A 19,561-nucleotide genomic window follows, 5' to 3' on the forward strand; every position below is an offset into this window, starting at 1 on the left:
TTTTAATTCGGCTGGATTAAGACGCGGGTTCCCTGCCAACGGTTCTGGTAAAAGTTCTGTGCTCCTAAAGTCTCCTTTGCTATCATTTTTCGTTGGAGAAACTTGTCTCACGACATTTTTTCCCGCCAAAACTTTCTCCCTTTGACTTTGCAGAACAGCGACAACAGCGCACTCTGATGGTGAACGTTTCCCTACTCAATACCATTCGCGTAGTGATTCAGTAAGGGCTTTCACTGTGAGGTATTTTTATCAAGGTTCTGCCAGAAAGTTTTGTCTTCAACAAAGAGAAATCGCCCCAGAAATTCCATTTAAATGGATTAAGGACAACAGTGCGGGAATGGAATCAGTTCAGGGACGTATTATTGCATCCCGTGGTGGTGATGTGAGTGAGAATCATCCTGCTGTGGGCAGTTTATCGAGTTCCTCCACCCACTCAGATGAGATTTCGACATCATCGGATGTTTCTCAGGCAATCCCACATGCCCTGATCCGGGAACAGTGGCAATTGGTACTGGGCCAGGAAGCCGGGATGATTGATCTGCAGAATGCCATTGAGTTGTGCAGGAAGTTGGTGCTGGACTACGAGGAGGGGAGCACGGAGAGAAAGTGGATTGTTCGACATCTCGTTGAGCTGCGTTTCCGGCTGCGAGAGATTCAGGACGTGGCTGAGGATCCCACAGGAGCTGCCACACCGGCTGCAAGGGTCGTGTTGGGGCATCACTTCGTTACAGGGCAGCTCAATGTGACCACGAAGCAGTACTGTGATCACTGCACGGGGATTATTTGGAGTGTTGTCCAGGCATCGTACATTTGCTCCGATTGCTCCTTCTGCGTCCATCACAAGTGCCTAAGTAGCGTGCTTCGGGTTTGTGCGCATGTCGTGGCCACAGAGAGGAAGATTCCCGTTGAGGAAATTTGTCCGGAAGCGGGGCTTTCGGGGCAGAAGTACAAATGTGCCGAATGCAGCATCCCACTGACATTCACCAGTAAGTCCTCATCCTTCATGCATGAATCCTTCGCATGCTTCGGAATGAAGAAGCCCCTACGGCTGGAAGGTTTGTCATCCCCTGGAGATCCACCTTCTATCCCTTTGATTTTGCAATCTTTCCAGAAATTCCCTGGACTGAGGCGCGTCTGTGTGACTACAGTGGCCTCCACTTCTGTCCAACGTGCCACTGGAACAATACAAGCCCCATCCCAGCACGGATTGTCCACAATTGGGATTTCACGCCGAAGCGCGTGGCAAGGGCATCGCTGCAGGAACTCCTCCTGCTGCACGATAAGCCAGTCATCAATCTCGAAGAACTCAACCCGAAGCTCTTTTCTTTTGTGCAGAAATTGGCGCATATTAAGAAGATTCGCAGTGATCTGCATCACATGAAGAAGTACCTCACGGAATGTCGCCTGGCTGCTGGAGATAAGCTAATGGATGCCCTCTCGGGTGCTCGGAGGTACCTCCTGCAGACCCCACAGATGTACAGTGTGGCGGATCTCGTGGCTGTGGAAACGGGAACGCTGCTGGAGTTCCTCACGAAGATCTTTGATACCTTTGAGCGACACATTCGCCATTGTCAGGTAAAAACTCCCATAATTTTTGAGGTTATGTCACCTGGATCAAGTTTTCTGGGCGCGTATTATGTAACTCTCCGAGTGCTGAGTGGCTGAAGAGCTCTCTATTCCCATTAGATTTGTTCCGGAAAGGGATACCTTTGTGAAGTCTGTGGGAACAATGAGGTTATCTTTCCATTTGATGACTGTTCCATGCCCTGCCGGAAGTGCAACTCAATCTACCACCGTGTCTGCTGGTTGAGGAAGAACCAGACCTGCATTAAGTGTATTCGTCTTGAACAGAGACGCTCCAGAGATGCCGAAATGCCCCAAGGAATTCCCGATGATCCTGATCTGAGCTAACAGAAAGTTCGTTAATTTTTTAAAAATAAAAAATTGAACAACTAAATGAGCATTTCCTTCATCCTCCCATCTCATCATACCTCATTGAAGAATAGCTGAGTGAGTGGACGAAATAATGATGACGTCACAGTTTTGACACCTTTCGCTGTGCGAGGAGAAAATGTTTCTGTGCACTTTTCCACACTTTTCGCAGCATTTTCCGTGATTTTCCCTGAATTTCCCGTTGAATTTGTTTGTCCAGGAAGTGCAAGACGTCACGTGGGCATGGCAGCAAAGCGATCAAGTTCATTCCGGGATGAGAGACATGCCCTGGATGAGCCCCCAATGTCTCGGTTATTTGTTGTGTGTGGGAAGGATCACACCGAGGAGGAATTCACGAAGCTCTTCCAGCCCTATGGGAATGTGGAGGAGGTGTGGATGGTGAAGGATAGGAACACGGGAGAGAGTAAAGGGGTAGTCTATGTGAAGTTCAGTAAAACTTCCGAAGCTGCCCTGGCCCTGGAGGCACTCAATGGAAAAGTTCTCGTGAATGGGGAGCGCCCCATTAAAGTCCTGGTGGCTTCAAATCGTTCCCAGGGCACACGGAAGGCAGCTGATGAGAATGAAAAATGCGTCCGGCTGTTTGTTCTCATCCCACGGACAATGAATGAGGATGAGCTGCAGGAAGAATTTAGCCAATTCGGTGAGGTGGACTACGTGACAATCATCCGGGATAAGGCCAGCAGGGAGACAAAGGGATTTGCTTACGTAAAGTTCAGAAAGTAAGTGGAGAATTATTATTTTTCTTTCTTTCTTTACACTTACTGCGAAAATTTTAGGGACATGCAAAGAGATAGGCTAAAGACATTGCTTGTCAAATTGTGATTCTAAAATTAACCACGGGGTTAGTTTTTTCCTTACTATTTACGGAAAATTTTTGTTTAGGATTTTTAAATTTTTTTAAAGCTTTCTTACTATAATTTGAAAAGTATTTAATACATAAAATAATTTTTAATTCGTTTTTGGATAATTTTTTCGAAAAAAGATTTTGCCAAAATCTTTTTGGTTTTGTTACTTTATTTCCTTTTTTAGTTCTGACGAAAAATCTATTTGAAAGATTTCTGAAATAAAAAACTTTGCTATGGAAATTGAGGCAATTTGTCAATTAAAAAAAAAACAAATTATAGAAAAGAATAATTTAAAAAAAATCCATTAAAAAAAAAGATTTAACATCTTTTTATAACTAAAATATAAATCCCCCTCGCTTTAGGTTCTCAGGTGCAGCAAATGCCTTTGAAAATTGCGATCGCAAGTACAAAGCCATGTTTGCGGAACCGAAACCCCAGAAGAATGATATGATTTCTTCGCATGATTCCCTCATGAATTGCCCCAATGTGAATCGTAGAATGTCCGGAAGTGGATTAATTCCGCCACTCTTCAGTGAGCCCCCAAGTGGCCTAAATCGACCCATATCAACACAAGAATCTACACTCAATGTGATTTGCAGTTCGTTGATCAATCAAGATCAACTTTGGCGTCTCTTTGACATCATTCCCGGCCTTGACTATTGCCACATTACGGGGGAGTTTAACAGGAATTCAAATTGTGCCATTGTTGCGTATTCCAATTCAAATTCCGCCTCATATGCACGAGAAAAGCTGCATGGTTTTGAATATCCCATGGGGGAGAGGTTAATTGTGAAGGGTGGTGCTGATGCGGCACCTATTCCACCACTAGTGCCGCAGAGTGAATCCCAGGGGGATATTCAGTGCTCTGTTCAGTTGCCACCTGTACAGCCACTAGCTGGTTCATCGGCCACCGTTGCACAGCGTTGTTTTATCGTCTGCGTGTCGCAGGTTAGAACTTTTTTTTAAATTCAAATTTTCAGCAAAATTAAGCAAGATCAACTTCTGTTTTTTGTCAGGCAATTCCTGTTCAAATACTCCGCAATGTTTTTTGCCGCTTCGGGGACCTGATTGAGGTTTACTTGTTGCCAAACAAAAATTGTGGCTATGCTAAATTTGCACGTGAGGAAAGCTGTCGAAAGGCCATTGAGAAGCTAAATGGAGCCGAAGTCTATGGGGTTCGCTTGAAAGTCATGGAAGCCGAAGAGCTGAGCGATAGAAAAAGGCAGCGACGTGATGATTAGGTATGTACGAACTAACACAGTTTCTTTCTTTTACTTTCAGCACCCTCAAATGTACCTGAATGGATCTCAATGATTCCCACAGAGGTCCTCATGTTATTTTTAAAAGAACAAAAATTTAATTTTCAGAAAAGACAAAAGTGCGTGAATGGAAATTCACTTTCTTTCCTTATACCATCTTTCACAGAGAATGATGAGACACACTGATGACGACAATGAAGACGCATGAACGCACATAAACTAAAAAAATATTTAACGTATTGATGATTAAATTAAAAAAAAACGGACAGACCGCAACATAAAACCTTATCCAGTAGGAAAACATTTTATATCATTATCCTGACATTTTGAGTGTGAAACGCACAAAATTCTTGACACTGACGACAAGGATGTGAGTCACATGATTAATAAAATTGGACATTAATTGGTGGGATTAATTTTCTCTCTTATTTTTAATTTAATTGCAAAACATTTAATTCTCGAGAGAAATTTTAAATTGTGCAAATGATTTTATTATAGTGTGTGTGCATGAAAAAATACTCCACCTAATTTCTCTCACGCCGAAGAGCAATTTGCAAAGCAAACTTGAGATGGTGTGGGAGGAAAGGGAATAAGTATTTTTATTAATGTATTTTTTCCCTTTTAAAACTTGTACAACAGGTGTTTGACGTAAAATAAATGGATGAAAATTTTACATTTTGGTCTTTTTTTTATTCTTTTTTTTTATTGTTCTTTTTCTTTAGATTAGATCGTTGCAGATTTTTATTAATATGAGTCCTGCGTATTTTTAAATCTCATTCTCTTGTTTTTTTTTTTTTTTTTTTTTTACAAAAGTCAAACAGATTCGATTAGGGAAAAAATAAGGAAAAAAATTAATTAAGGAAAAAAAAAAAGATTGGGAGTTTCAAGAAAATTGAATGAGAATATAACTTCCAGAGATTCATTGGACCTTATTCAGCGACCAAGAAACCTTTGAAATCTATGAATTTTTTACTGAAATTTCAAGATTTCAAGCGAGTTTCAAGGGTTTCTTAGTCGCTGAATAAGATCTAATTTTGAAATCAATCTTCGTGAAAATTTCAAAAATTCTCATGATTATTGAAATTTTCACGCTTTGGCTGTGTTTAACATTTTTCCTTTTAATTTATTTATCAATTCCAAATTATTTTATAATTTTCCACTCGATGTCTTATTTTCAGTCAATTACAATATCTGTGATTCTCACGAAAACCATCAAATTGTCTTCGCTCATTTTTCATTCATTTTCTAAGGAAAATTCATTCAAGAAATCAACATTTTCATTGAAAGACTTTAAAAATATCTATTTTTAATTAGCTCAAATTCATTTTATTTGAATGAATTAATTTTCTTTCCTTTTTTCGGGGATTTTTCACGAAGGGAAAAACAAAGAGTTAAATGACCGTTAACAATTTTTTTGAGAAGTTCGCCCTCTTGCGGGAAATCAAGTCAGCACGACGCCTACTGCTAGAAAACAAACGGTTTTCGATGCAAACAAACGCTCTTTGAATGTTTTTTGGTGAAAATTGTGTGGAAAAGTACGAAAATTCAGGGAAAAACGTGAAAAATTCGTGAAATTTGTGTCGAGGGCAGCTCGTGAGCGGTGCGTGCGTTGGAGGATTGTGAAATTGGTGGAATTTTCGTGGAAAAAAGAGGGGGAAAATGGCAAAGAAGGAGGGAAAGATGAAAGTTGCCGTACGTATCCGGCCGTTCAATCGGCAGGAAATGGAAGCAAATCAGCGGATAATTGTCCGGGTGATTGATGAGCAGAACTTGCTGTTTGATCCGGATGACGATGAGGATGAATTCTTCTTTCATGGCTCCAAAATGAAGCATCGGGATATCACAAAACGCGTCCGGAAGAAGCTGCCCATGGAGTATGATCATGTCTTTGGGGCGGAAGCTACGAATGACGACATCTACGAGAGATGCATGAAGCCCCTAATTAGCTCGGTGATGGATGGATACAATTGCTCGGTGTTTGTGTACGGGGCAACGGGAGCTGGGAAGACATTCACAATGCTTGGCAAGGAGAATGTTCCGGGGATAACGTATCTCACCATTCAGGAGCTCTTCCGGCAGATGGAGGAGCTCAGTGATGAGCGGAAGTTTGACATTGGGGTGTCCTACTTGGAGGTGTACAATGAGCAGGTGATGAATCTCCTCACAAAGGTGGGACCGCTGAAGTTGCGTGAGGACTCTTCGGGGGTTGTCGTGAGTGGGCTGAGTTTGAAGCCAATCTTCAGTTCAAAGGAGCTCATTGGGCTCCTGGCACAGGGGAATCTCAATCGTACTCAGCACCCCACGGATGCCAATGCAGAGAGTAGCAGGAGTCATGCAATCTTCCAGGTTCACATCCGCATGGGGGACAGGAAAACCGGGCAGAAGCGCACCGTGAAGCTGTCAATGATCGATTTGGCGGGTAGTGAGCGTGCCTCGAGTACCAAGGGGATTGGGGTGCGTTTCAAGGAAGGCGCGAGCATCAATAAATCCCTCCTGGCGCTGGGGAATTGCATCAATAAGCTGGCCGATGGGATTGCCCATATCCCCTACAGAGATTCCAATCTCACGCGCATCCTCAAGGATAGCCTCGGGGGGAATTGTCAAACAGTCATGATTGCCAATGTTTCCCCATCATCCCTCATGTACGATGATACCTACAATACTCTCAAGTATGCCAGCAGGGCTAAGAAGATTCGCATTGCCTGCAAGCAGAATGTCCTCCGGGCGAATCTCCCAGCGGAATTCTATGCGAAGAAAACTGTTGCGCAGGAAGAGGAGATTGAGGCACTCAAGAAGCTCGTGAAGCAGCTGGAGGAGCGCAATGCCATCCAGGTGGCAGAAATAAAACGTCTCGAAGCGGAGAATGGAGCAAATCAGGAGAACATTCAGCCCAGGGAGCTTTCCCGGGAAGCTCCAGCACAGCCAGATCTCAAGGAGACCTACAGGAGGATCGATAGGATCTACGAGGAAATCCGCAGCGCCATGACAACGCTCATTCAGATCAACAGCAAGCAGAACATTCTCATTCTCAAGACAAAGTTCAAGAAGTGCATTGAGGAGCAGAAGAAGCTTCTCTATCTCGATGGGACTCAAATGAACTCGGTGAGTTTTCTTCTTTTTTCCTTTGACTGATATTGCAATCGATCTGCGTGATTTGATTCGTTTGAAACTCACGGGGAGCGTGTTTTGGAGACATTTTTTGTCTTCGGGATTATTCGGATATTTTCGGTTTTTAGTATTATTTTCATTAAAAACACATTTTCCTGCATTTGGCACTATTTTAGGCAAAAAAATGCATAAAGTCCCTTTTTATTTTCATTAAAAACACATTTTCAATAAAAAATTTATTATAAAAGATTTTTAACATAAAAAATTTAGAGATTAAAAATCGTTTATTTGTTTTTTCAAATGTTTCAAATATCCAACCCAAAAGAAACCCTTCAAATCCCATTGTTTTGAAATCATTCGTGCAAAAAAGTGAGGTTATGAATTAAGATAAACATAATAAAGTGACAAAGTGAAACCGGCTGTGGAACAAAAAAACCCCAAAAACACCCTGAAATATCTTTCGGAGAATGTTGTCATCAATTCGTAGCTGTTCAAGAATCCTCCCACATCTCAGGCAAGCAATTGTCCTGCAAAAATTCCCCACAGAACTTCCGGGAATCTCCTACCGGCGGTGTATCTCACTCACACAGCGTTGGGATAAGAGTAAGGACAAGAAGAAGGATAAGAAGCCGGGAAAGGTGGAGATAAATGAGGAGATTCTGCGGGAACATGTGAAGTACGAAGCATTGCTGGGGCAGATGGAGAAGGCAATTGAAAATCTCAAGGAGGACTACATCCGGAATATTTCTCTGCGTTCCTCAACGGGCGCACTGGAAGAGTTGAAGGTTCGCGTGGATGGGAAGGAGCATAAATTGCAGGAATTGGGACAGATTATCCGGAAGAATCCACAGGTGATTGTGATAAATCTCAGTGGATTCCCGCAGACTATTCCCGCCGTGTTGGGGGCACTGCAGAAGAGTGGGATGAACCTCAATCCACAGCAGGATGGGACGACGCTCTTTGTCACTGTGCCCCCCGTGACGAAGGAGCATCGTGAGCAGCTCGCCAAGGGGGCAAAGGCGCTCTTCATCAAATGCCGTGATACCATCAGGACGGCCCAGAATGACACAGTGAAGAAGATCCGCAAATCCGGGAGTATCAGTGAGGATGTTGGCTTCAGCATTCAGCAGCAAGTTGTGGCAATTGGGGATAAATTCGTGGCAGAAGCAGAGAAAATTCACGATGTGAAGCACAAAGAGCTTCTTGGGGACAGGAAGTAGTTCTAATTTGTTGTCTCTGTTGCTTCCGGAAGGTGCTGGAGGAAGGTTTTTTGAGGAGATTTCTTCGGCGAATAAAATTGTTCAATATAGAGATTTATTAATAAAGGATTTTTATAGAAAATTCAGGGGGATTTTTTCTTAGACTTTCGGTTGTCCTGGAGAAGATTTTAGGGATTTCTGAATTTCCTGGTTTTTAAGAAGAATGCTTCAGAGAATTTCCAGAAATTTTTAATGATAAAATTAAAAGATTATTAAGGTTCTCATGCTCTTCTGATGTCCAAAAAGGGAATTTCTGGATTTCCTGAGTATCTGAAAATAATTTCTGGGCTTTCGAGACTTGCTGATAGTCTTTTTTAAAGGATCTTCTTCTGACTTAAAAAAAAATTAGCTTCCTCTTAACTTCTGGAATTTCTGAGACTTCTGGAATTTCTGGAGATTCTTAAACGAATCTCTGAACTACTAAAGCTTTCCAGAATTCGGATAAAGGGTCCTTAGACTTTTATTTATCATCTACGAGAGGATTTCCGGGGTTCGTGAAGTCTTTCAGGGATTCTTTAAACGGATTCAAAGGTTTTTTTTTAAGCTTCCGGAACTAATTTCTGGGATTCTTCTGTTTCCTGTTGATCCAATAAAAGTTTTCTGAAGCTCCTCTGATTATCTGGGGGGTCCCTGGGAAAGATTTCTAACATTTCTGAAATTCATTCAGAGGATTCAAAGACATTTGAGGGATCCGAATGAAGAATTCTGAGTTTTTAAACCTTCCTGGAATTTCTTTAAAGGATTCCTAGACTTTGAGCGCTTTTGAAAGGAAATTTCTGAATTTTCTGGCGTTGCAAAGTTCCTGGAAAAAATTTCTGAGCTTTGAATTCTTACTTAGAAGGATTTCCAGATTTTTTGCGCTTCCAGCAAGATTTTTAGAGCTTCCTGTGGTTCCATAAGACATTCCTTAATCTTCTCAAATTTCCTATAGAATTCCAGAAAAGAGAATTTTAATCCATCCCGGAAAGGAATTTATAAAGAAAATAAAATGTTCAGAAGAGGAAAATTCTTTTATTTCAGGACATCTCCCGTTTGGAGGCATCAATAGACAAGTATTCCCGCCAAGTGGATGATCAGAAGAAGATGATGGATGAGTGGCAGGGCAAGTATCAGGCACTAGTGATGGAATTGGATGCCCTACGGCAGGATATTCAGGGGACAGCTGGGCAGGAGATGGTGGAGATGTACATGAAAGCGAAGGAGCGTGAGAGGACAATTATGTATCAGGATCAGAGGCATTTGCACATCAATAAGATGATGACGCTCATCAAGAATGACATGGAGAGCGGCAAGGCGGCCCAGCTGATGGGATGTGAACTTGTGCAGCAAATGTATTTGCTAATGCGGGCAAATAATGTGGCAATGGATGTGAATCTCAAGCGGAAGTTGCAGAAGTTGGCGAAACTCATTGAGGGGAAGGCGAGTATAAAGTTTGCCGATGACGATCAGGAGGATTCCTTTGAGGCATTGAGTAAGATTCGTGTGTTGGACTTTGATGTGGCCGTCGTGGGTGTGGGTGGTGGGAAGAGGATGCTCGAGGATGACAGCATGGGGATGCCGGCGAAGCGAAAGAGGCTCCTTATGGATGAGGCGGCAGCATCAACATCACTGCCACCGGTACCCCTATTTGCCCCACCCAATCCCAATGAGACGCATGTCATGAGTGGTGTGGCGCCCCTTGAGGATGCCCCAGCTGCTCAGGAGATGAATCACACATTCCGCGTCTCAACGGTCCTCACGGATCAGAAGAGGAATCTAAGTGGCAACAGCACAAAGGCTCACGCTGTGAGGTCGTCCCCAAAGAGATTGGCAGGACTCAGTAAGGCCACAAATAATGAGAACAAACGCAATTCCCCATATCGCGTAAAGAAGAGTCCCCGGACGATGAAGAGACCAATTCCAATTGCCAAAGGTAAATTTTTAAAGATCCTCAAAAATCGTTAAAAGTCAATAATTTTATTCCTATTTAAATCCTTTTTCCAGCAGGTTTGCCTTTCCGCAATGGAATCAATGCGTTGCAGAAGAAGGAATCAGCTGTCCAGAAGTTCTGGAAGTAAAAAACGGAAGAAGAAGAGATTTTCAGATGAATTTTGATTTATATTTTGTAAATTAATCGAGTGAAGAGACTGCACCAACATGAGAGAAAAATCATATTTTCAACATTAAAAATGTTTCAAAACAACAGGAGGAGCACATATTTTGCAATTAAAAGAACATTTTCCCAGCTAAAAAAAATGTGTTTTATTCTTAAAAATAAAGGAGTCTATTCATTTTTGTTAGTTATTTGTCATGATTGAAGATTGACTTTCAGGTGAAATCTGCACAAAATGTGCGTAAGAATAACGTTAGTTTTTCGTGTAAAACAAGTATTAAAAATGCATCAATTTTCACTGACTTTACATACTTAACCCTTTCAGGACCGCGATCAATCTAGCGAGCATTGAATTAAAAAAAATTTTCTTTTTTTTTTAAATAGGTACTAAACAATTTTTTTCATAATCCCAACTTAAAAATTTTCAGTTTTTCGTTCTTCCTGATCCTGTGAGTCCTTGATGATGTCCTTTTGTGGTCATAAAATGATCAAGGATTGTTAAGACAGTACTCTTGTACTAATTTGGACTCAATATCGAGCCTTTGAGTCAGCGTATGACCCAATAGACCTTAAAGGGTTAACAAATAATGATGCTATCATGACGTTAGGATTTAGTAAGTTAATGACTAAATTCTGACCATTTTTGACGATAATCTAACGTTATTATAACATTAATAAATAGTCAGAAAAGTCAAAACTATTCTGTGTTAGCTGGGAGGGATTTTGTGAGAAGTTGAAAAGAGTAGAGAAGCGAAAAAAGTTTTATATTTAAGAATTATTCGAAAATTTCTTGAATTTTCTCCGGTGAGCGTAAATTAAATTTAACAATTAAAACATTTGAATTGCCAGAGCTTTCGACACTCTACGTGTCACCCTCAGTGGTAAAATAACATCTAAATTAATTGTGTGACGTAATTCATACCTACACGTCGGTTTACTACAATATTTTATATTTAATTAATTAGTTTTATTGTATTCACATTCTTTATTATTTTCTTCATTTAATAAAGTGTATGGGGTAGATTCTGATAAAAAACTTTTCTTTTCTAACAACTCAAAATTTTGTTGTAAGATTTTGACAGATGGAGTATTTAACTATTGGTTTGTCCAATATTTACACGGATATTTAACCTAACATATTCACATAAATTCAGTAAATTTTCTGTCTCATTCACACCCATTGAATGTAATGGTAAAAATGTTAGGCTAAAAATCCGGATAAATATTGGACAACACAAGATAAAATGGATCAAAATTGTTCTGCGATAGAGGAAGTTTTTACATGACCAGTGCATGAACTCCTTTATGTAAATTAAGCCAAATAAGATGTTCTACTGTCTAAGGAATGTTTATTGAGAACATCCATAGAATTAATATCGAGATAATAGGAGTGCATGTGGACGCGAAAGGGTTAAACTAATTTATGCTTAAAAAATCATTCCTTCAACCCTTTCGCAATAAAATCAAATTCAATGACTAAATAAAATATTCTTTACTATAAATTAATGTAAAAAAAAAGTAACGCAATCAAAGCTTAAAGCAGAAGAGGAGGGAGAGCCCAGCAGCGAATGGATAAATTCAAAATGTTTCAGCACGCATGTTTATTTGTCTTGTGGGTCGTTAAATTGAGAAATGTCGCTCTTTATAGATGAGAAAGCACAAAAAGAACGCACTTTAATTATCATTTAACACCAAACTGCGATGAGAGGGACCCAAAGGCATACACAACACGCCGAAGAGTGGCCGCGCGCAGTTAAGAAATATAATAATGCTCTTGTGTGTCGCATTTGGATGCTGCCGCGCGATATTCTTTCCACCATCGAGGAGAAGGAGGAAGACTTGCAATTCAATAAAAATAAATAATCGTAAATTAAAATGCGCACGCGTGTGTATTTGAATGGAATGAAACATCCCGCAGTGGATGAGGGAAAGGGGGGCATCCAAAGGGGGGTATATGTACATAATAAAGAAATTTTAGTCACTCTCTATGACTCTCTAAATGCGCTTTGATGGCCACTTTACTGCCACCACCACCACGTTGTGATGATGGGTGCGGGGTCGGCGTGCGAAGATCTTCCGCGGGCAGGCCATTTAAACTTACATTTAAATGATGTTTGAATTTATGATGTAAAAAAAAGAACAGCAACGACCAATGTGGCGGTTAGGGGAGCTGCTCTCCTGTGTGTGCTGTGCGGAGTCAACAATTAAATTGCGGTGTGGCGCGCGGCAATTAAATTATATAAAAGCCCCCCAATATGACTCTCTAATTGCCATAATATTCCGATTAATTGTGTGGATTTTGCAAGTTTCCTCCACTTTTTTTTCTTCCTCCTCATCCCCTCCTCCTCCTCGAGATGTTCTTTCAAATTACGCATTAATACCCATTTTAACTATTTTATTTACCTACAATTTTATTTTTGATATCTCCTGGCGATCGCTCTGGATTAATCTGCTCAACAGGCTCAACATAATGTGACATAAAATGTTTGGTTTTACTATGGCGATTAAGGAAGATTAAAACATTACGCAGCACTTTTATGTATTACTAAAAAGAGTTAATTTTTTTTGCAGGAAAACCCATGCAAGCGGCATTGCAAACGATGCAAAGAATGAGCTTCTAAATGCTCTTATAAATGAGCAATAAAATAATCAGATTTATTAAAAAATTACGCAAATTGGGACGAGTTGTTTACATTCATTATTATAGTTTAATTTTATTTGTAAAAATATCTAAGAAAAGATAATCAATTAAATGAGATTTTGGGGTGAAGTTCTTAAAATTCAAGGGGTTGATAATTGCAGGAATTCAAGACAACACATCAAAAAATATTAATTCGGAATATTTAGGGTTGAAAGAGCCCGAAAAGTGTTCAGAAATAAAATTATAAATAAAAACTTTAATTTATTTCCCAATTTATAATAATTTTGGAGCTTTTGGAGAATTTTTTTTTGTGCCAAATCAAAGCTTTTTCAATGCTTAATGTAATGTGGTGAAGACAGTTTTCCAAGAGTCCCTAGAAAGAGGAGAGATCGCGAGTTTTTCCGGACGCGGACTTTTCTTTTACCTCTAATTTTCACAATATTGAACAGAAACAAGTGATACTTACGAGGTTTGTCTGGTTTGTAGTATTTTGTATGTCTTTTCATTTGGAATATTGCTTCTGGTGGAAATCTGCTGGGAAAACTTATTATTTTGTGATTTTCCATCATATTGATACCTAATGCCTGAAGAAAGAAGGCCAAATAATGGAAAAATCCGTTAAAAATTAAATAAAATCAAATTTGAAATTTTAACTGACCAAAAGATTTAAAAAATAACGACTTTTATTTGAAATTGACGAAAGCAAATCCTCAACACGTCCACCTTCAGCCTTCCTTGAACAAAAATTAGCAAAATCTGATCCATTTTTCCTTTTGAAAAATAAATAGGTTAGTGATGCCCTTTTGGAAAAGAAAAGAATCAAACCAAAAATCTCTCAAGTCATTGAATTTTTCTTTCTCTTCAGACTGAGAGGGCAACCTGGGTGTGCTCCTCTAATACAAAAGAAATGAAGAAGAAATGAAAGACAGCGAAACATGGATAGACGTTTAGTTTATTTGAAAAGTGATAAACCTTCCGATTATGCCCCCAAAAAAAAAGAAGGTGAACCTCTCAACCTGCCTTCCACCTCCAACTCTCGTGATTGATCTCTTCTCGAGGAAAAAAGAATAATAAAATGAACTAAGTGGCAAATGCAGCAAGTTGCTCGGCGTGAAAGAACACGCGGCCCCATCTTCATCAATTGATACATCCCAACCAAAATGATAAGGCAAAAGAAGTTTAAGAAAGAGAAGAAAAAAGTCTCAAGACAGTCACTTTCAATCATTCAACTCAACACGGAAAGTCAGAGTCGGTGTGAGCTGATGCTAAAAATCTGAGAAAGAAGATGGAGCCCTCGAATCTCTTGCTCACGTCCATCTCCATCAGCCACAGAATCTCTGCAGAGTATTTGATATTTATTGATGATTGTCTCTCTCATCTGGATATGAACGAGATTTTCTTATAGAGAAGCCATTGGGCATCATCCTCTCACTCACTGATGACGCTCAATCTTCGCGCGCGCGCGTGAATTGCTGAAAAGCATGTCGATCTGTCTTTGGGGGGCTTTTTGGCACATTCCATGCCCCTCTCCCTCAACATAAATTGAGATGATACATCAAGAAATATCCAAAGCATTAAGTAGGAGAAGTGGAAATCAATTAAAGATTGTATATATTTCCTCCAGCCAACATTGATATGTTTGACAAACAAGACGTTATAGGAGAGATACTCGAAAAACTCCCACAAGCAGTGCGCAACGCAAGTCACTGCTGGTTGGGCTAAATCAACCTCTTCAGCATGGCAATCATGGAAAAAAAAATTTGAACATCAACTATCATTCTCTCCATCTCTTTTGACATCGATTGACCTCAATCAAATTGCTCTGGGTGAGCATAAAAATTTTCTTCTTCGTCCGTCTTTCTTTTTCGCGCCTTCTCTTTGCACTTCAACGCTATGCGGGGGGAGATTTGTGTGATAAACGGGTGAAATTTGAATTTGAATATTGTGTGTCAAATTTTGACAGATTGTCAAATTTTCTGTCAAACTTTTGAAATTGTGTTAACGGTTTTAACGAAGGAACAAAGGTTTTTTAATAGTAACGAAATCAATAAATTTTCTTTAATTTATCTTCAATAATTTCTGATCATTGATTTGTCCACTCATTAAATTTCTTTTAAAAATAAGAAAAGAAAGGAAAATAATGATGTCTGAAAGAATGAGGATTGCGTGTGAATTTTAGAGTTATGCATTTTAAACATTTTAAAGGGCGGGAATGGCAAAAGCATAAAGTCATTCGACCAAGTTGCTCATCTTCTGCTGTTTCTGCATGAGGAAAATGTGTCTCACTCCTCTTTTGGCTCCCACACACCTGGATGCTCATCATTCTCCCTCCGATGTTGTTGCATTCCACAAATGATTCTGGATAAGCGAGCAGGCGGGCAGGCAGGGGAAGGATGCACCGGAGTGGTGTCTAATTAGGCTGTGTGGGGCAATAAAAAAGCAGCACTGAGGATGCTGGGGCAGAAGAGAGATGAGCGGGATGGCGTGTTAATTTGCTGTCGATGCCATGGCGATATGGGCGCAGGCAGATGCAATGGCGGAAAAGATCGCGCACCAAAGTCACATCCCTGTCGCTCCAATTTGTCAATTACCTGCACTGACTGAGAGCACGATGCGCTCTTCGCCATCCCGCGTCCCAGAAGAGCGAGATGCTGGAGAGATCGCCAGGGCATGATGATTGCAAATTGCTACGATCCCATCGTTGTCGTCATTAAATGATCCAACCACCACAAGTGGGCGCAGAAGCATCACCACAACATTGTGGATCATTGCGCGCATTGCAATCATGCCGGGTGGACAACCAAACTCCTTCGTCTTGACCCTCGTCTACAGAAAAGATGAATTATGGAGTTGAGAGAGCAGAGCAAGAGCGCAGGGAAGAAGAAAAATCGCATTGATCTGCAACAGATCATATTTCACGCGCGCGCCAAATTATGCGCCTTTCTGCGATCAAAACCGCGCGATCCCTCATCCCGCCACACAGCACAGATCCGGGACACCGCCGGATGCGTGAGAGTGCAAAGTGTAACACATCTGTTGCAGAAAAGCGGGCAGCTCTATAAAATCACCTCCTTAATGGCACTTACATGTTCTCTCATTATTTTATGGTTCAATTTCTTCTCGTCTATTCTGGTGCGCACCTCAATTTATTCGTGCACCGGACGCGCGGCTATACTACCTGACAGATTCAAATTCTTCCCCCATTGTGCATCCACCTCCGTGCACCTCAGAGAGATTTTCTGCTTCTCCTCCAAAGGGAGCCCTCAGTCTGTTGTGATGCCCTTTCCTTTGAATAATTTTCCCGCAATATCATTTAAAAGTCATAAAGTAAATTACAGGTGAAAATACACATAATAGTGCTTTGGATGTTGCTGAGAAGAAGGGTGATGGGATGGCGCATGAAAGGAGAGATGGATGGACTTCTTGTCTTGTCTGAAAGGTACCTATTTTCCTAAGACAATAAATTGCCAGAACTGAACATTCTTTTTTTCGCTTCTTCTTGCCCTTGAAAGACATCAAAGCTTGTAAAATCATTTAAAATTTATTGAAAAAAAAAGATTTTTTTTTAAAAATCTAAAGATGATATTTTTTTTAGTCAGAAAAATATTTAAATTAGTGAGAAGAATGATATTTGATCAGGAAAATAGAGTATTGTGTCAGTTAAAAAAATATTAAAATTCAAATAAAACAGAAATAAATAAATTCCCATTTATTAAAAATTAAAATCTAAATATAGAGATAGATTCTGATACAAATCTTTTCTTTTTTTTTCCTCACAATTCGTTAGTTAGGTCAGTTATAAGATTTTTGGTATTCTGGGAAAAATCTTATAAAATTTTGATATTTATTTCTTTCTTTAAACGGGTTACTAAAAGAAAATTACTTTTCTAGAGTTCTGTAAGGTTTTCTTTGACTTTCTGGAACAACTAATACTTTGTTTTTCTCGTTTTTCACTTTTAGAACGACAATAAAACGATAGGATGAAAAAACATTGAAGGATTATGAGAAAAAACTCGCCAATATCCACTGGGATCACACAGAAAAATGCAAATAAAGATTGATAAATTAATAAAGATTTGAAAAAAAAAATCACGATTGGGCGACCCAAGGAACGCGAAAGGGTTAAAGAAAATAATTTGCTTAAACTCAATTAAATCAGAAGAATGCATTTTTCTTTTCAAATTAATTTAAATAATTAAAAAAATATTAAAAATATATTTCCACCCCCAATTTATGATTTTATATTCACCTATACATATCAAATAAGTCTCAATGATGATTATTTGTTTTAGCAGGAAAATTTTGCTTGGTGTAAAATGTCACTCTGCATTGCAATAAAGTCGCGCGAGAGAGTCACGTCGCATCACAAAGTGCATGCACGGAGTGTCACGCACGTGCTTCTCCATCACCGGCCGGCAACATAAGCTGAGAAGAGAGAGACGCTTCAGCCAGCATCCGTGTACGCGAGAGCTTGCCACCAACCATCCCGCGCGCTTCAGCATTTGGTGGTGTAATGACGTGAGATATTATGCAAATTATTATGGTGTTTATTGGATAATCAAATCAAAACTTATTACGCCTCCTACATGGCAAAATGTGACACACAACATGAGTGCGAAAATGCTGATGATATTGCACAATTTTCCTCCCTCGGCTTTTGCACTTAGCGCGCACACCACTCAATGTCCCCATAAATTCATTGCGGCGCTGCAAACGAAAATGTGTCTTTTCTTGTGTGGAAATTCGCGCTCTTGTCGATTTTGCTTGTTCTGCGATGCCCCTTCCCCCCCCCCCCTTCTATGCATAGGAATCAACTACCAAATTCTCATTTTAAAATTGAAAATTGTACAAAATTAATTTTCTCTCTTTGCACGATGACTCTGTGCACAAATTGAGAGATTTGCATTTTGTCATGACTTTCTGTGAAGCTCCCCCTCTTCTCCTGCAACATAGGTTCATCATACATAGCAAAATCTATACGGGATCTATGCTTAAATCGGCGGTGGATGAGAAAATTGAGAGAGAGAAAAAAGGCGCGAAATAAAATACACAAGATGTCGAATTGCGATTGATTTATCCGCAAATGTTTCTCTTTTGCTGATGAATTAAACCAGGCAGCAGAATTTGTGTTTCTTTTGACTTTCTAAATTGACTTTAAAGCTATATTGGAATAAAATATAATAGAGGATACTGGGGTTGAATGCGTGAATTTATATAAAAAAAATTCTTTTTATTCCTGCGATTTTTGCATTCAAGTGCTAGGCAAAATACTTAACTGAAGGATTTTTATTAAAAGGAGTTTATTCACTTTTGAGGGTTTCCATAAACTTAAAAGTAAAAACATTCCTAAAAAATTTAAATAAAATTAAGAATTCAAAGAAAATTTTGAAGAATAAAGGGAAGCTAAACAAACTTTCCATTTTCCAGTAAAGTCACTTGGAAAGCACTGACGCATATGCTCTATGTGCGTATATTAAATAAGAAAAGCTTAATTTGGTAAAATAGGATCAAGAATTTAGTATTTTTTAGCGAATTATTTTAGCAGATTGCAGAGAAATATGATCAAAGTCAATAAAAAAGTCAATGTCCGAAAAAGGAAAAACAGCGACGTTTCGGTATTTTCTTTTTACTTTCATAAGGCACCTTTTGTGATGTTTTCTTTATTCATTAAATAATTGACATTTCCAATTAAAAATCCTTTAATATTTTCACAAGACCCCTTAAAAATCGACTCTAATCTCGCTGTTGAAGAAAAAAATAAATTAAAAAAAAAACTGCGAAGCATAAACTTTGCAGCATGGTGTTGATCGGCAAATAAAAATCTGCATCCCTCATTTATTCTTCCCAAAGCAGCGAGATATTAACTTGCATCCGGTCGTAACATTCACCTTATGCACACACGGTTTAATTTAATTAGCAAACAATCCCTTCCCGAATGGACATTAACTCCCATAAACACTAAAAGTCACTCGCTTTATGCTGCGCTTCTGAGCGGCATGAGACATTATTTCTTAATTAATTTCTTCTCTTTTTCTGCAATGATCACCCCTCCGCGATATCCATTGACTCGCGCGTTTTTTTTCTGTGGGACAACCTTTATTGCCCCCCGAAAAATATATTTTATGCAATAAATCTTCTGCCGCCATCTTGAATTTCACTTTTAATGCTACATTCGTGCGATTGATGGTACGCGATAGCAAAAGAATGGATTGAAATTGAAGAATTTGCTGTGGTGGATGAAGCATAAAAAATGTTGGAAATTTTATCGATGCTCAGAGAGAAGTTGCTTAATGCTGTTTCAGAAGCAACATAAAAATCTCTTTGGCAAAACACAAATCTTCCTCCCACCAGAGTGGACATGGAGAATGATGTGGTGAAATGCGATATCTTTTTATTGCCCTCCT

At 39.5% G+C, this 19,561-nt stretch overlaps 4 protein-coding genes across 6 annotated transcripts; all 4 read left to right on the top strand.

Moving 5' to 3' along the window:
* The first annotated feature begins 234 nt into the window (after window positions 1-234).
* Window positions 235-1,957, top strand: LOC129793511 (differentially expressed in FDCP 8 homolog). Of its 2 annotated transcripts, none has more exons than XM_055833607.1 (3): window positions 235-1,055; window positions 1,112-1,575; window positions 1,687-1,957. In XM_055833607.1, the coding sequence occupies exons 1-3, from the start codon at window positions 338-340 to the stop codon at window positions 1,909-1,911; spliced, it is 1,407 nt and encodes a 468-aa protein (XP_055689582.1). In that variant the 5' UTR covers window positions 235-337; the 3' UTR covers window positions 1,912-1,957. The 2 variants fall into 2 exon arrangements, with proteins under 2 accessions (XP_055689582.1, XP_055689583.1); XM_055833608.1 differs by having other exon boundaries at window positions 235-986.
* A 57-nt stretch (window positions 1,958-2,014) lies between these two features.
* Window positions 2,015-4,730, top strand: LOC129793518 (RNA-binding protein 45). The gene is made up of 4 exons (XM_055833616.1): window positions 2,015-2,672; window positions 3,161-3,746; window positions 3,815-4,039; window positions 4,224-4,730. Exons 1-3 carry the CDS (start codon window positions 2,176-2,178, stop codon window positions 4,037-4,039), a joined length of 1,308 nt encoding a protein of 435 aa, XP_055689591.1. The 5' UTR covers window positions 2,015-2,175; the 3' UTR covers window positions 4,224-4,730.
* Window positions 4,731-5,523: 793 nt separating this feature from the next.
* LOC129793484 (kinesin-like protein KIF18A) lies at window positions 5,524-10,659 on the top strand. 2 transcript variants are annotated; one of them, XM_055833558.1, is made up of 3 exons: window positions 5,524-7,159; window positions 9,445-10,336; window positions 10,408-10,659. In XM_055833558.1, exons 1-3 carry the CDS (start codon window positions 5,717-5,719, stop codon window positions 10,479-10,481), a joined length of 2,409 nt encoding a protein of 802 aa, XP_055689533.1. In that variant the 5' UTR covers window positions 5,524-5,716; the 3' UTR covers window positions 10,482-10,659. The 2 variants fall into 2 exon arrangements, with proteins under 2 accessions (XP_055689533.1, XP_055689534.1); XM_055833559.1 differs by having other exon boundaries at window positions 5,533-7,159; window positions 10,411-10,659.
* LOC129793537 (ribosome-recycling factor, mitochondrial) lies at window positions 7,567-8,510 on the top strand. Its single transcript, XM_055833644.1, has one exon. The coding sequence runs from the start codon at window positions 7,633-7,635 to the stop codon at window positions 8,383-8,385; it is 753 nt and encodes a 250-aa protein (XP_055689619.1). The 5' UTR covers window positions 7,567-7,632; the 3' UTR covers window positions 8,386-8,510.
* Window positions 10,660-19,561: the final 8,902 nt, after the last annotated feature.

This window comes from Lutzomyia longipalpis, chromosome 3 (assembly GCF_024334085.1).
Source record: "Lutzomyia longipalpis isolate SR_M1_2022 chromosome 3, ASM2433408v1".
NCBI classification, from domain to species: domain Eukaryota; kingdom Metazoa; phylum Arthropoda; class Insecta; order Diptera; family Psychodidae; genus Lutzomyia; species Lutzomyia longipalpis.

Bases quoted from the DNA above. Each gene is read 5' to 3' on its own strand.
- LOC129793484 (XM_055833558.1), top strand. From the start codon at position 5,717: ATGGCAAAGAAGGAGGGAAAGATGAAAGTTGCCGTACGTATCCGGCCG. The intron at 7,160-9,444 runs GTGAGTTTTCTT...CTTTTATTTCAG, and splicing joins ATGGGACTCAAATGAACTCG to GACATCTCCCGTTTGGAGGC. The intron at 10,337-10,407 runs GTAAATTTTTAA...TCCTTTTTCCAG, and splicing joins ACCAATTCCAATTGCCAAAG to CAGGTTTGCCTTTCCGCAAT.
- LOC129793518 (XM_055833616.1), top strand. From the start codon at position 2,176: ATGGCAGCAAAGCGATCAAGTTCATTCCGGGATGAGAGACATGCCCTG. The intron at 2,673-3,160 runs GTAAGTGGAGAA...CCCTCGCTTTAG, and splicing joins GCTTACGTAAAGTTCAGAAA to GTTCTCAGGTGCAGCAAATG. The intron at 3,747-3,814 runs GTTAGAACTTTT...GTTTTTTGTCAG, and splicing joins TTATCGTCTGCGTGTCGCAG to GCAATTCCTGTTCAAATACT.
- LOC129793537 (XM_055833644.1), top strand. From the start codon at position 7,633: ATGTTGTCATCAATTCGTAGCTGTTCAAGAATCCTCCCACATCTCAGG.
- LOC129793511 (XM_055833607.1), top strand. From the start codon at position 338: ATGGAATCAGTTCAGGGACGTATTATTGCATCCCGTGGTGGTGATGTG. The intron at 1,056-1,111 runs GTTTGTCATCCC...CAATCTTTCCAG, and splicing joins GAAGCCCCTACGGCTGGAAG to AAATTCCCTGGACTGAGGCG. The intron at 1,576-1,686 runs GTAAAAACTCCC...TATTCCCATTAG, and splicing joins GACACATTCGCCATTGTCAG to ATTTGTTCCGGAAAGGGATA.